We start from the raw sequence: 15,411 nt of genomic DNA, 5'->3' as shown, positions 1-15,411 counted from the left end.
AGTTCAGGCCCATCATATGGTGTCGTCACTTTTCGCAAACGGTAGCACAAATCAGCGTGAATGACAGAAATTGCAGCTCCTGTATCAATCAATGCTTCGACCGGTAATCCTTCAGCGAAAACAGAAATCACATTATACGGGCGATCTGGAGGACTTTTGGTAAGTTCGCAGAGTGCAGTTTGACCTCCGGAAACTGCAACGCTTAGTTTTCCGGATGGCGGACAGGGATAGTTGTTGCGGGTAGGAGAGGGGAAACTGAGCGACGGTATGGGGATAGGGACCGACGTCGTGATGCATGGGTTCCACGAGGCTCAGACGAGGATTCTGGAGGTGGGGATGACCTTCGAGGTGGGCTTGGAGTAAACCGGCGTTGATAATATGACGTTGGAGGGATGTCACTTTCAAAGGTATCGTAACCACGGCGCTCGTTCTGGAGGCGGCGACGACAGACGCGAGATATATGTCCTCTGATGCCACAGTAATAGCAAATTGGTCGGGAGGGGCGCCAAGGTACGTAATAGGGTGGTGCAGGTTGAGCCGTCGTTATTGCATTGACGTGATTGTAGTTTGGTGCCGGTCGAGGCGGGGGAACTAAAGGAGGGGGGATGCTGTGACGTGCGCGTAAGTCGGTACTGAGCAGGGTGCCGGAGGGCCAGATGTTATAGGTTCGGTGATTGTTGCCAGCTCTTCTTTGATGATGCTGCGAAGACCTGCGTCATTAGATGTTGCGGAAGAGTGTTCGCACCCATGTCGACAGACAGGCTTGAGCGCCTGGAGCTCCTCGCGGATGATGGCTCGAATAAGTGCCCGCAGGTCGAGATCAGCATAGTTCGGGCCAGTAGCGTTGGCGGGCTGCAATCGGGAGGACTGCAGCTGGTCGATGCGTTGGCAGGTCGTAATAATGGAATCAATAGTTGAAGGATTCTGAGCAACTAGGATGTTATACGCCGTAGAATTGATTCCTTTCAAGACGTGGTGTACTCGTTCATGTTCCGCCATGGTGGGACTAATACGCCGGCAGAGTGCAAGTATAGCCTCTATGTAAGACGCATATGACTCATCAGGACCTTGACGGCGTGAAGCGAGCTTGGTCTTCGCAATCTCAGTCCGAACTGCCGGGTCGGCGAAGTACTGTCGGAACTGCTGTTTGAAGGTGGTCCAGTTAGTTGTGTGTGGGGCTCGCGGTTGATGAACTAAGTCCTGGCGACCTCAATAAAGTAGAACGAGATGTTGAGAAATTTCAGAGCATCGTCCCACCGGTTGTAAGCACTGCAGCGTTCGTAGGTGTCAAGCCAGTCATCGACGTCTTCATCGCGACGACCAGCGAACAGCGGCGGGTCGCGCTGTCGTGTGGGCACAGTCGGAGGGGGTGGTGCAGCCGAGGTAGAGGGTCCGGCTTGTTCGTGGGTACTGTCGGTAGACATAGCGATGGCGGCAGTTGCCAAACGGCGACCGGAACGTAGCTCCAGCGAGAGGCAGGGCCCAAGGCAGCAAGGGGATCAAATTTCGCCTCCACCACTTGTAAAAGAAGGCTAGGTCGAGACGGCGAGGTCGTAACGGCAAGGACAGCCAAGCCTTGTCTAGCGTTTTAATCCGATCACGAACCCAGGCGCGCGCCGGAGCCGGCGCCGCGGGACGATGATGATGGTATGTACAAATGAAAGAAGGTCCACAGAAGGCTCACAGTATGCATATGACCTTCAGCAACAAAAAAAAAAAATGAAACATGATCACATGCTGCAACATGCATAAGCACATGACAATGTAAAGTACAGTTAAATTTAGTTATAACAAAATTTCAAAATGTCCGCAATTTTTCATTGCAACCAGGTTTTCATTATATGCATTATATGAAGACTCAAAAGGACAATGCAGAACAAAAGCTAAATTAAGAATTGATTGTAAGGGGAGCCACCTTGAATGTCTACAGTAAATCAAAATAATTCGTAGTTACAGAAGTGGTGAAACATTTGACAATTGCGTTAAGGACATGGCGAGACTGTGGTAGCAGCCTCCACCTCTGCCACGGCTTGCACAACACACCTACGAGGGAGCGCAGAAAAGGGGGTGGAGGAGGCATCAGCCTAGGGCAGAGGGCTTGCATTCATGTCGACGCTGAGCAAGGAGGCGCATGACTTCGCGCATCTTCCTGCTCGCCCACAGTCGTTGCCCCAGAAAACAAACTGCCTCGCGTCGCCGGCGCTCTTGACTGTTGCCGCTACTGACACGCGGGACCGCATGGCAGCAATGGACGCACTCGGCTCGTGGGCCCGTGTCTTTGTTCTGTTATTCTTCGCACCTTTTAAGCATGAACTATTGTAGTGCCACGTTTCAAAAGTGAAAACAGCAGAGACTTTGCATTTGCCACATAGATGTGCTGTCAGTGCTGAAACACTGCACGTTAATTGTATTCGCTGTGGTCCCTCATTGCTATCGTAGATGCTCCTCTCAAGTTAGTTCGCGTTTTATCGTCCTTAAACTTGCGAGGTTCTGCCAAATTTCCAATAATTTAGCACTAGCTAAGAGATAGCCAGCGCTGAGAGTTCCCTATATTTTGGTCAAATACTGTGGCATGTTTGCTACATGGAGTTTTCAAAATCCACTCACTTCAATGGAAGCAGCATTGGAGAATAGAAGAACTCCGTAATATCCAGGAATTCACTACATGGAGATTCGTTACGACATTTAACTGTATTTGCATAAAGAAACTAAGTACTAAATTTTGGCAAACACAGCAACTTCAAGTTTACTAAATAATTTTTAAACAATACCAGGTAGTCAACACTGCCCAAATAGCTTGTGACTTGCATCTGCTATGTGCTTATCAACATGCAATGGCTGACCTACCGAGCACCATCGGCTTCCATGTGACGGTCGGGCAGGCGAAGCAGGCGAATACGTCATGGATGGAGTGAAAGGGAGTCTCTGTTGGCACAGTCACCGATTGGCCCCGGCACTGCCCCCACATGTACACACGCGATGTTTGGGTCATCACAGCAGAGATGTGATTGTAATGTGATGCTGCTATCTCCACAATCCTGCAAAGCAACAAAAAGCAAACTCATCCCAAAAAGAAGGGTGCCAATAAGCGAGTCGAACTCTGCAAGAAAACACTGCAAATTGCAGAAAAAAGCTCTCCATGAGGCACACAGTAATTTTGCAGCAAACACTCTGCCAGAAGCCTCAAACTTGCTTCATCAATAGAGCAGCAGCAGACATGCCTGACCATCGATTGACGACACAAATGACAGCTTTGAGTGTTTCATTTCCATCTGCGCACCTCTCACAGTATAGAGACTCTTTATAATATTAAACCCCAATTTTTATCTGCCTTCTCTCCTTTTTTTATCAAGTAAAAATAAAATAAATAGATGAAACACATACTGCAGACCTTATAGCTTTTAGAAGGATGAAAAAGCAAACAAAAATAACAACTAAGATTACTCTTTCTTTTACTGTGGGCAATTTAACAGGCAATTTGAGGGTAGTGTGTGCACACATAAAATTTACAAATGTCTTTATTGCAGCATGTCAGTGTACCTACTAGGACTTCCTCCTTATTGAAGAGAAGAAAAAAAGAACTATATTGTAATAGAAAAATCTGAAACTTTCAATTGACTCCCACAGAAATCTCCCAAAATATTGTATTTATCCAGGCAGAATATTGAATTAAAAAATCTAAAATATATTCCTAACAGATTTCTCATCCATAGACGAAAATTTGTGAAAGTTCAATGCAGCCGAGTTTTAGATTTGTTTGTCAAGTGGAATTTGCAAGCTTTACAGGACTTGAGGAATACTGCATCGATCTTCTTACCAAGGTTTGAAGCAAGTGAATGTATTACTGTCACTATGTGTGAGTGGTATAATAGCCTTTTTTAACTGAGTTTATTTATTTACAGTGACTAATTTCCTGTGAATTAATGAAATACATGTCAAGGAGCCCCTATAAATGTGAAAATCTGCTCTCCTATAACACTTTAGAATTCACCACTAAAAATTTCTGCTCATAAACATTCACCCCAGAACCATCCTCTTCCTCACTCCTCTGTTTGCAAGACAAGCATTGTGACAGGACAGCTTTGGTACATGCTAGCATTACTATCGTGGCTTGTAGAAGCAACTTTCCCAACTCGGCGGAAGTCCACACAGTTCATCATTGCTGGCCAAGTAAAAACTAAATCACAGGTGCTGTCACATCTGCATAAATGCACTTTCCAGATGACAATTCTTCCAGAAACTATGCTGCACATCAGACCTGTAATAAGCCCATGAAGTAATACTAGTCAGCCAACAATGATGTGAAATGAAATACCTGTGATGCATTCCCCGCATCACTGCGATAAGAAACACCGGCCTGTGATCCAATGCCAATGAATCAAAAAAAGTTATCATTTCTTATCCATCTTTTCCACCTCTAAACCAGAGCCCATGGCTGTTCCTTAGTCCAGAGTTTAACCAAGACAAATGTTAGTACTAAGAAGTATGTGTCATGAATGAAACAACCATCCTTGAGCCTTAGTCTTCAAGTAGCAGTAACTGTGCAAGTAAAGACAAGGAAACGCTGAAACAACTTGGCACAGAGACCCCAACAGAGACTGGCAATGAAGGACAGCGAACCTTCCAATGTCTGTGGCCATCTTGAAAGGGCTGACTTGGTTGGCCTTGTTACCCGTGCCTAACTGACCATAAGAGTTGGCACCCCATGTGTAGAGGACGCCTTCATCAGAGAGAGCCATGGTGTGGGCGTAACCACAAACAACCTGCACGAAAACAACAATGCCAAAGCATCAGCTTAACAAGTGCTGTGACCGAGCAGAGTTCATTACCACGCATCTTCTGTGCGTTGTTCTCGCTTGAAAAGCAAAATTGGCATCCTAGGATTTTGTGTGTAGCTAAACTCTCCACCACATTCTCATTTTGCAGTAATAGACAAGTACTGGCTTCAATTAAGCATGAAATGCTTTTAGCACCCACTGTCGGCTCGCTCACAGCTGAGGAGAACACTGAGCAGAGCTGGAGGTGAATAAGAAGAACCGAACCTAAAAGAAGTGGGTCACTCCCTGGTGTCTACATGCTGTACTGCTGCTGCAGCAACACGTTCATCAATGAATGCCTTCTTTCAGCGAGTGCCCATTTCATGGTGCAAAAGTGAAAAGATGCAAAAACCTTCTCACTTCCCAGTGGACACCTCAAACCCACTGCCAACACAATGCCCCCAACCTAAACACAATTTTGCAAAACTGAAAATCTCATTCCTCAGTGGACACTTGGAACACCCCATCAATCAGAGGCAGAAATAAGAGGTCTTTGAGTGTGGTACACCTTTCCTTCAATTCATATTACGCTTACATCTACTCCTGATGGCAAGATGACTAAATTTTTTAGTCTCACAGCAGTGTATTCTGCTGGGCATCGCCATCTCATATCCACTGAAAATAGAACACAACTCTTAACTGAGAGTCACTCTGCACAAACGTGCGATAGTAACTTGTTTACTGCAAAGAAAAATAGCACTCAGATCACTTTACCAAGCTATCAGAAATTTATCAGTGGCAAGCAAAGCACGAGAAGTGAACATCTATGAAATCGGCCCAAAGTTTGCTAAGCATTAAGACCTAAATAAATATGAGTTCTTTCACGTAGGAAATTGCTAAGCTGTGGTAGACAAATTGCAGACCTTGGATGGCATGCTTTGACACCTGTGATAAATGTTAACCTTCTTCAATTACATAAGCATCAAACTACCAATTGCAGCTTATTGAGACGACCCTTTGCCCGGCAATTGACCCATCCCAGCTGACAATAACTTAGCAATACCTATTCAGTAGCAATGACCACTAATATATACAACACCACAAGTTCCTCATGCAATGGCTGCGCTACACACTGCTTTTTTTTTCGCATGCTTCAGTGCGTCCTGTCTCCCTGTCGCAACAAGACACTCATATGAGCCTGTCGTCAGAGTATGAAGATCGAATATTTAGGGAAAACCCCCAAGGTGGAGTAGATTTGTATTAAGGGAGTAAATACTCATTGGCATCCACGCAAACACAGCCATACGGCTACAAAGAAAAGCTATACAGCTTTCTCAGTGGATGCCAATGAGTAATCACTCCCTCATTACAAATCTACTCCACCTTGAAGGTTTCCCCTAAATATTCGATCAACACCATTCCCACTTCAAGTTATAGATCAATTCGCTCTCGCCTTGCCGTCTGTTCTGCTGACCGTCCTGGTTAGCTCAGTTGGTAAAACGACTGCCCCGGAAAGACGGTGGTCCCGGGTTCGATCCTCGAACCAGAACAAATTTTTCTTTAACTATGAAGATTCTGAGAAAGCTGTACAGCTTTCCTTTGTAGCTTTATGGATGCGCTTGGGTGAATGCCAATGAGTAATTACTCCCTTATTACAGAGTATGAAGCTGGGCTAGCTGATTTTGCATAACTGAAAATTAATGCAAAGGATTGGATGGGAAGAAAAGAGATGAGAGCGGAGAAATATAAATAGAAGCAAATCAAGCCCACAACAAAAAATAAAACAATCGGGCAAAGATGTGACAGCAAAAAAAAAAAAAAAAAAAAGAGTTAAAAAAAGTTTCGGAATCTATCTTTCCAGCTCCAGAAAATCTAGCTTTTTATCCAGCAAGGCTACTGAAGAAGCGTTCATAGTCACCATCCCTTTTACTTATCGCAAATGCTTCAGCGATTTCATGTGTGAGCTGACCCTGATTTTTCTTTAGGATCTTGCAGCCATGAAGATTTTGTTTGCATTTGTCCTCCTGGCAGTCTGCAATGCAGGGTTCAGAGCACTCTCTAAAATGACTACCAGTGGATGCCCACATGTTTTGCACACTTGATTGTCCTGGTCACCAAAACCATTGCCTTACTGGCAATCTGGGCCCAGAGGCATGATGTTGCCTTCATTCTGTTCCTGGAAGCTAAAGATCTCCTCAATGCAGCGTGCTACTTCAGGCAATCATCAACACAATGGCCGTCTTGCCAAACAAAAGAACAGCCACAAGAAAGTGGAATGTCACGCACCACACCCTCCTGACAACGTGCTCACCAAGTCCGATGTTCCTTTTGACAGCCTTTTGTTTTTCTTAATGCCATTTACTTGTTCGCACAATTTCACCAGCTTGTGTAGTGCCAGAATATCACCTTGACACCTACCCTAGAGTCGATCATCTTGACCTTGAATTAATTAAAAAAAATTACGATCAACTCAAGCGTGAAATTGGCTAAGCATCTGCAATTTTGCGCGCACGTTTGATACACTTCTATTTATAATGCTCTGCTTGCACATAGGCATATGGGCACACGGGAGTCATGACATTCCATCAATCGCCACACAAGGTTTTGGATGCCTTGACAGCTGTTGTGTCAAATGTAGACTACGCTAATAACAATTTGAACAGGCCAGATGTCTTGCTTTCAGCCTTTTGCTAGCAATCCAGTATTGCAGAAGGATGTGAGGATACATAAATCTCCTGTCCCTAGTATTGGCCACACCCGCAATTTCACGCTATGTTATGCGTACTGCTTGAAAAATTGACAAGGGGAGGGCACACATGCCACCCTCACTGCCTTTCGCACTCCAAGGCCTTCCCACTTTCCCTTCATAAAACCCTCCTCTCCACAATACGGGAAAAGTGTGTTTCTCTCGGGGCTTGCATCTTTTAGTGGGTTGCTATGCGTGCATGCGGTTGCCACATCTTCCAAGGACACCACTGTCGCCACCTAATTGCTCGGCCATCGTTCAAGATCGCCCGCCATGGGCCGTGAGTGCGGAGCCTCACACATTGAGCAGAATGTTTCTCTCCTTTCAGGCGTGCACCCCCTCTTTTTGTGGCTTTCACCTCCAGTGGAACGCTCCATTGCTGCAACGGTTGCGTGTGTTGTTGCCATGTATATACGCAATAAACGCTCCTTAAAGTAGACAATTAGTGTTTGTTTCCCCTGGCCCGAACTTGCTATGGTGGAAACCTACCGCCAGTGTTGCCAACTCAAAATTAAAAAACCCGTAACAGAAGCCCCAAAACTCTTTAGAAACCATCAAAATGAACATTTTCATAAAAATTCTGATTTTACGCATTGCATTCTGCTATCCAGTCGTGAACAAAGTAAATAATAATGTCATTATAATAGGAAGTACCTATTTCTTTTATGACTAAAAACATCGAACTATGAATACTTTTATTCTCAGGAATATCCTGCCTGCCTTCTACAGGTTTAAATTAAAGCTGCAAAAGCACTTCTTTCTTTGCCGACTATAAAGTGCAAACACATTCACCCGCGTAAAGATGTCTGCCTGCGGGCGACTGCCTGCTCCCGCCGCCAGTTACAGCACTACTGCTAAGTATACCTTCATATCGTGTCAATCTTTTGGATCACACCTGCAAGCAGCTCATAATTTGAGTAGCATCTAATCCGCCTTCTGAGTCTGACTCAAATATTTATGACTGGATTCATCACTGTTCACATTAGGAAACCTGGTCATATTTGATAATGTTCCGTTGACTGAATGTGCACCGAACCTCTGCGTTGTACCCGAGCAGTATGCGCATGAAAAGAGCGAACTCGGCCAGCCTGAAGAAGGGATGTTTCATCGGGAGCAACCATGTACTTGTTAGCATTTTAGCATTGTCCCATAATGCAGTCATGCTCCCACAGTTGTTTCACGTGGCGAGAGTGACCTTCCATATCAGCTAAATGGCAGAGATGTTTTCTCGTGACAGACTCATCAATTACATAAGGAGCACCAGCGACTCTTTAAACTGCAAATTCATTTGCATTTGGAACTTTCAGCACGGAGTCTCAGAACTTAGGGCCCTGCAGCCATTCAAACTTCTGTGCATATATTGAGAGGCGCCAGTTTGCCGGACTTCATGACCGGCAACAGCAGAATCAACAATTGCATTAAAAAATGCCGCATGAATTAAACCAAGGAGTATTGCACCTGCTCTGATACTTGCCATCTTGAAATATCAGCAATGTCACAAGCTTACAACAACATTCTCTTGCAGAAATGAGCATCATTTTAAGGAACATAGCATATTCTAAGCAAATATAGTAGAATCATCAAAAAAAGAGCTCAAGAACCGCTCGAAGTCCTGCCTCCCGCATTACAAGATTTTTTCTCACTAAACAGTGTAAAAACGTGTCAAATTTAGTGAGAAAACCACTAACGTGGCAACACTGCTTACAGTACGGGGGCAGGGGGTCACAGCTCTGGCACACTGGTGCTAAAGAGCAACTACCACGTTTAGCCCTTGGAATATTACCATAAGAAAAACCTCCATTAGGAGAAGAGAATTTCCTACTTAATGGGTGCTTGAAACGCCAAAGCTGTTGAAAATCCCCAACGACTGCCACCGAACTTCTATTTAACTAGTCACTAAGTGGGTAGCACAATGATTTCACAACAGCTCTACCTATTTAATAAACGGTTTTGTGTCACTAGCCCCACTTTTTTTTTTTTTTAATCCAGCAAATTAAACAACACACTTCTTCAAAAATTATGGGAGGATGAGATATCTGATGCAACCATTCAACAAAACAATTGGATTTACCCTCAACGATCACTTTTATCCATTTACTCTAATGAGTACTTTTACTTTAAGCGTAATCATCATACCCATACGGACTTTTTCTGGAGATTGAGGGTGGACAGACATGTGGAAGGGTAGTGGATCAAGTATAGCCATAGGTGGATGGGCTGCCCCTATCTAGAGGGTGTGAGGTGGCTGGAGGAGGAGGCTTCAACCTCCAAGGCTGCTGATAACAGATACTGGCACTTGTTTTACATTAGAATGACACATGACAGCTGTTACACAAATCACACAAACCTTTTGAATGACAACTCCCTGCAAGTTAGTGACACGGCACGGACTGGTTTGGTTGACGTTGTTACCGAGGCCAAGCTGTCCGTTGCCATTGTAGCCCCAGCCAAACACCTGTGGGCAATGGGAAAAGAATGAAAATGTTTTCCTGCTCCAGCCAGAGTAAAACACAATGGCATCTCATCCACTAAGCCATCTTAGAGATGGGTCGCTCAGGAGCGAGGCGAATCTTTTGAGCGGCTGGAGCAGGTGAGGACGGCTCACTAAAAGTGAGCGGCGTTTCTTTGGTGAGTCGGCTCTCTCGTTCAGTGATCCGACTCGTGCCGAACGGTTCCCCAGGAGTTGGATCTTTTCGGTGCGGCCTCGGCGCCACCTATTAACGATACGAGAAAACAACTGCCCTCCCGTGTGTCTTGTGAGAACACCCCCCTCTCGTGCGCGTGAAAGAAATGCACGCGCGAGGGTGATCTCGAAGACCTTGCCTCCTCTGCCCTTTCTCACAAGAGTCAAACATCCCTCACATCCCCTCGCCTTCTGCTGTCTTTTGAGCCCCCCTTTCAAAAGAGCGAGAATGAGCGGCGGCTCTTTTGGGAGCCCGCGGGTCATTGAGCGGTGGTTCTTTTGGAGATTCGGCGGTTCATTGAGCGCTCTTTTGGAGAGCCATCGTTCAGTGAGCGACTGTTCTTTCGGAGAGCCGCCCGTGCAGTGATCTGTCAGGAACCGTTCCGCCAGATTCGGGTCTTGTGCTTGCTGCGACTTCAGAGCCATCTATTAGCAGTGTGAGAAAGCAACACCAGTGGGCAGGCATGGGTGGATCGAGCCGGCATATAAAGAAAAGAAAAAAAGTCTGCCATCTGCACATTCCTCGGCACGCGGTCGGCTGCCATCGGTCGGAGCGCGGTCAGCTGCTTCGTCGCCGTGTCGAGGCTCCGCGCCGGCGACCTGGCAGCAGCAATGCTGCGTGTATGCTTCAGGTGATCGCCGCTGGTTTTGTGCGTCTTTTTTTTTTCTGCTTTCTATGTTTGCTATGCGTAGTTTTCTCAAGCTGCTTTACAAGGCGAATGTCGAATGCATAGCCTCTTCCACAGCCAGCCCAGCAGAAAAAAAAAAAGAACGGTTTGGTCACGTACAAACAGCACCGACTGCAGCACGTCATGTGCTCTAAATGGGAAACAGATGCCTTGAAAAAATAAAACCACACCTCGCAGCATGAATGGCAAGCAATGCGGCTTGAAGTAGACACAAAATGAACGAGTTAATGAACGAAATACGGTCAGAGTGCGTATGTGGTGGGGAAAGCAGGAAAGTTGAACATGTTTGAGTTAGGAGGCCGGGGAAGAACCCTATCGCCAGGTAAAAAGGAAACAACGGCAGAAGCTGGGGGGCTGAGAGTCGTAGGCCTTTAGAAAAACTGCCGCAACGTTGAACAAAAGGGTTATAGTAATACACCAAGAACAAACCAGAGAAAGCAAAAAAAAAAGGGAAGGGCAGGGCCATAAAAGCGCAATTTAGAAAAGAGAACAAGAACGCAGACTCGAGCTACAAAGCGCACATTGCATTAAAAAAAACAACAAAGTATTTACATTATACTTCAGGCTCCCTTTTAATTCACTGTTTCCGAGAATATAGTAGGAACCTCAAATCAGTTAATCTGCTTTTTCTATATTTATAATTCGCTATCGATATCTATCTATATCACTATCTGTATTTATTAATACTCAGTCCAAATGAGATTTTGGGCTATTTTTAGACTGATGGCACCAAGTATATATTAAGGATAATTCCAAGTGTGGTGCATGATGATCAATGTTATTCAGATAATTTTGAAACGATAGGATAAGAAACGAACAAAATTCTTTCTTAGGAAATGGGTGCACCTCCAGTAAGTATAGTGCACTTAAAGAGAAAAAAATCGCATCTAAAAACACGGATGTTGCTATTTACTGGGATTTTGTAATCCCTACGAAGGGAGATAGAATGGCGACACAATTACTTCCACACTTACGTTGAGGATGGGGCTTCTTTTTAACTTGAACTGAGTAGTCATGTACCTCTGCGGTCAAAAGTAAATGGAGCACGCTATTTGCTTCTAAATTTTTTTCACGCGTTGCCTAAATAAAACTGGCAGTCATAGTATGTGCCAACTGGTAGCAGACGCCAGTGCCCTTTTACTTGAGCAAATATTGCTTTCTTATCTCTAGTGCAGAAGGCGTGATTTTAATTTGAACGGAAAAGCATGCTCTGTTTACTTATGTCCGCACCTGTACATGGCAGAACATGTGGTATGCACGTGGCATGCCCTAACATGCGTAATGATCTGTTAATATTATACTCCCATAAGCATAGGCGCCGACCTCTGGGAGGCTGGAGGGCCTGAGCCCCCCTCCCCCTATTTTACTCGTGCATAACACAGTTTGAAGAAACATAAATGCATTACTTAATAACCACTTTATATGTATTTTCACTGATACCTTTGAACGATTGCACCAGTATATTATGCACGATCAGTGAGAGTCGTCATGCATCGTTCGAACAGCAGCAGTCAACATAAGGCACTATATTTTTGAACGGTTGCACCAGTATATTATGCACAATCAGTGAGAGTCGTGATGCATCGTTCAAACAGCAGCAGTGAACATAAGGCACCATATTTTGCAAGATCTGGCTCTGAAGAAAGGTTCGGCACGACTCACTGAACGAGAAGGCGAACCAGCTGTCCAAAGTCCCCAAGAATCACCGCTCGCTTTTACTAAACTACGGCTCACTCGTTCTTTAACAAGAGCTGTTTAGATTCTGTGGAGCAGTGGTGCAGTTCTCATCTAACCTCTCTACCTACCTCTCCATTTTCCATGACGGCCATGGAAGAAGTTTGGCCACAGGCTACACCAATGCAACGTCTTCCACCTAGAAATACACGTGCAGCAGTATGTATAAGTTAAAACAGCAAGACTCCTGAGTTAGCATCAAGAACACATGGTTTGGGAGATGTGCATACACAAGGTGCAATTCAAGCCAACAGTTGATAACGCAAAAAGGCAAAAGACTAGACCAAAAGACAAAAATGATCATTCAATGCCCACATCCACGATGTCAACATTCTACTTAAACACTATTTACCATTGTTGTGGTTTCTTAAATGGTTCCGGGAGTCGACAAAGTTTGCGCCTCCACATTCCCCGCGTGAAAACAGTACTTCAAAAGTACTGTTTCAGGTTAAAGACGCGCTGACACACTGCTTGTTGCTGTCACTCTCCAGTAACCACGCTAGAATATAAAAATGACTTAACAGTAGAGATGCATGAATGTCAATTTTATTTGCAAATCTAATTCAAATATAGGGAAAGGTTAATAAATGCACAGTGAATTGAATAACTCAGAAGAAAAAATGGTAAAACACATTACAAATCAAGTTGAATATATTTCAAATATGAATAATACAATAAGAAGCAAATAATCTCGAATGTCAGATATCTTAATCTACCAATAGTAACCGTTATGAATATGGGGACTTGCTGAACTTTGTCACAAGCAAGATTTTCTCATAGCAAACATAGTTACAAAATCTATTTTGACCAGACACAGATTATAGAAATCTGCCAGTTAATGTGGCTAATTGTCAGCTCATCTCCGCATGCTCCACACGTAGGTTTTTCTTGTTTGAGAAGTATGAAGTTGTGCGTGAGATGTGTATGTTCAATGCGGAGGCGTCACAGGATTACTTTAAAACAGTGCTCTTCATAACTGTATGGCTTCCACTCTTGGATAATAGGCTTGACCAAGTGTAGTTTGTTGTTTACTTCATTAATCACTTGAAGCCTGCCATTTAGATTTGTTTGTTCTGTATAAACTTCATACAGTCTTTACGAGGCCACAAGGGGTTTCCACATTTCTCTGCTCAGTCTCCAATATTAAAAATTGTTGCAACTTGTTGCTTTTTGACTTCATGCTTAACGCCATGAGTTGTGCTAGAGTATATGGTCTGGTTAGGTTTATAGGATTTAATGTCCTAAAGTGACACTGGCTATGACGGACGCCGTAGTGAAGACCTCCAGGAATTTGACCACTATGATTCTTTCTGACAATGCACAGAACACTGGCATCTCACGTTCGACCACCACAAAAATGTGACCATAGCTGTGATAGAACCCAAGTCAACTGAGCCAACCCAGCAGGTCGTGCTACAGTAAACTCTACTTACGCTCTCTTTGGACTGAATTAAGAGGCGCGAGGTGAGTTATATGTGCACGGTTAACTAAAATTTGTCAACAAAAATAACTACTATACAGAAGAGTGAGTTTTATTTTGTTCAGGAGTCATACCAGATAAAGTACTTATTTCATCAGCCTACATTTTTTGTCGTATTTTTTCTACATCAAAATTTTTTAATACTTTGCCCCACATAATGAATGCAACCCCTAATTTCCAAACAATTCCATAGAAGAAACATACAGTAATCAAGAAAATTTCCTTCTTTTACTTTTTAACCCTGAGAGATGAGAGTTTTGTTAGAAACATGTTTAAATAACGCAAATCAACAATATACTATGTCTTAAGGTAAATCACAAAATTACAAGTGGATACTGCGTTTCACTGCGTAGGAAGGAAAGGCACATTTCATATCCGTAACTTCTGCTCTATTGCCAGAAAAGAAAGAAAAATTTTAGGGTGATAATTTAACTGATGCGGAGGCAACTGCTAAGACAGTACTGAGAAGCAAGCTAAAGGCTTGAGCTATATCAGAGAATTTAGTTAAATGTAAATCTTCAGTCTCCCACTGCTCCCCTAAAAAAAAGATGATATTCCTCTCTCCATTTTTCTACCTGCTAACCATGCACCAACCAGTGTATGTGGCATGATGTTGTTGCCACTTGTCAGGTGGCAGAAGCTTCGACACATGGGAGACAATATTTGCCTTCAAAGCACCCCATGTTGTCAGAGAGCACAGTTCAGATGGAAATGACAGCAGAGTGGCAAATGTCAATACAGAGCTAAAGTTTCAACAGTTTCTTTGAAGATAAAGGAGACATTCACTCACCAATCCCTGAGCTCACTTTGCGAGGAGTAGGCTGATTTGTGGTCGAGCCCGAACCCACCTGGCCACAGTTGTTCTGTCCCCAGGCATACACCTAGCAATAAAGCATTACAATTAAAGCATTAGCATTTTGCAGTTACAACCATGAACATCATAGCACTAGTTCGTATCATCATACAACAGAACTTTCAGTATCCATACTCTGATACTTTGACCTTGTGGTAAACCCCGGTCTTTTCAAGCATATTACATTCTTTAAAATATAAAACAGCAAGAAGATCATTTTCAACTAATGACAAATTGTCCAGCACTTGCAGAGAAATGCAGCACCTTTGGATGCAAAAGCGCTGCAGTAAATGTGTGTGAAAAATGTGACAAAGTCGGATAAGATGGCAAATTGTTAGGCTACCTGCTCCTGCAGATGACTGCCACAACACTGCAACAATGCAAGAAACCAAGAAAGCTAGGCATGTGAAAAAAAATAAAAATAAAGTATGGAAAATTTTAACACAAAGCGTTGTACAACTGCAAGGCA

At 43.9% G+C, this 15,411-nt stretch overlaps 1 protein-coding gene across 2 annotated transcripts in view; it reads right to left on the bottom strand.

Moving 5' to 3' along the window:
* The window catches only part of LOC146198410 (RCC1 and BTB domain-containing protein 1-like), a 46,257-nt gene that overhangs the window by 18,617 nt on the left and 12,229 nt on the right, over positions 1-15,411 (bottom strand). For both annotated transcript variants that reach the window (XM_084593912.1, XM_084593911.1), the window contains 5 exons: positions 14,880-14,970; positions 12,681-12,748; positions 9,851-9,958; positions 4,621-4,763; positions 2,848-3,038 (listed from right to left, as the gene is read on the bottom strand). In XM_084593912.1, the coding sequence (XP_084450038.1) occupies positions 2,848-3,038; positions 4,621-4,763; positions 9,851-9,958; positions 12,681-12,748; positions 14,880-14,970 (601 nt within the window). The remainder of the gene's footprint in view (positions 1-2,847; positions 3,039-4,620; positions 4,764-9,850; positions 9,959-12,680; positions 12,749-14,879; positions 14,971-15,411) is intronic.

This window comes from Amblyomma maculatum, chromosome 2 (genome assembly GCF_055883805.1).
Source record: "Amblyomma maculatum isolate TAMU_Amacu chromosome 2, ASM5588380v1, whole genome shotgun sequence".
Taxonomy (NCBI): Eukaryota; Metazoa; Arthropoda; class Arachnida; order Ixodida; family Ixodidae; genus Amblyomma; species Amblyomma maculatum.
The sequence above is the reverse complement of the archived record's forward strand: the minus strand, read 5'-3'. Positions and strand labels throughout refer to the sequence as shown.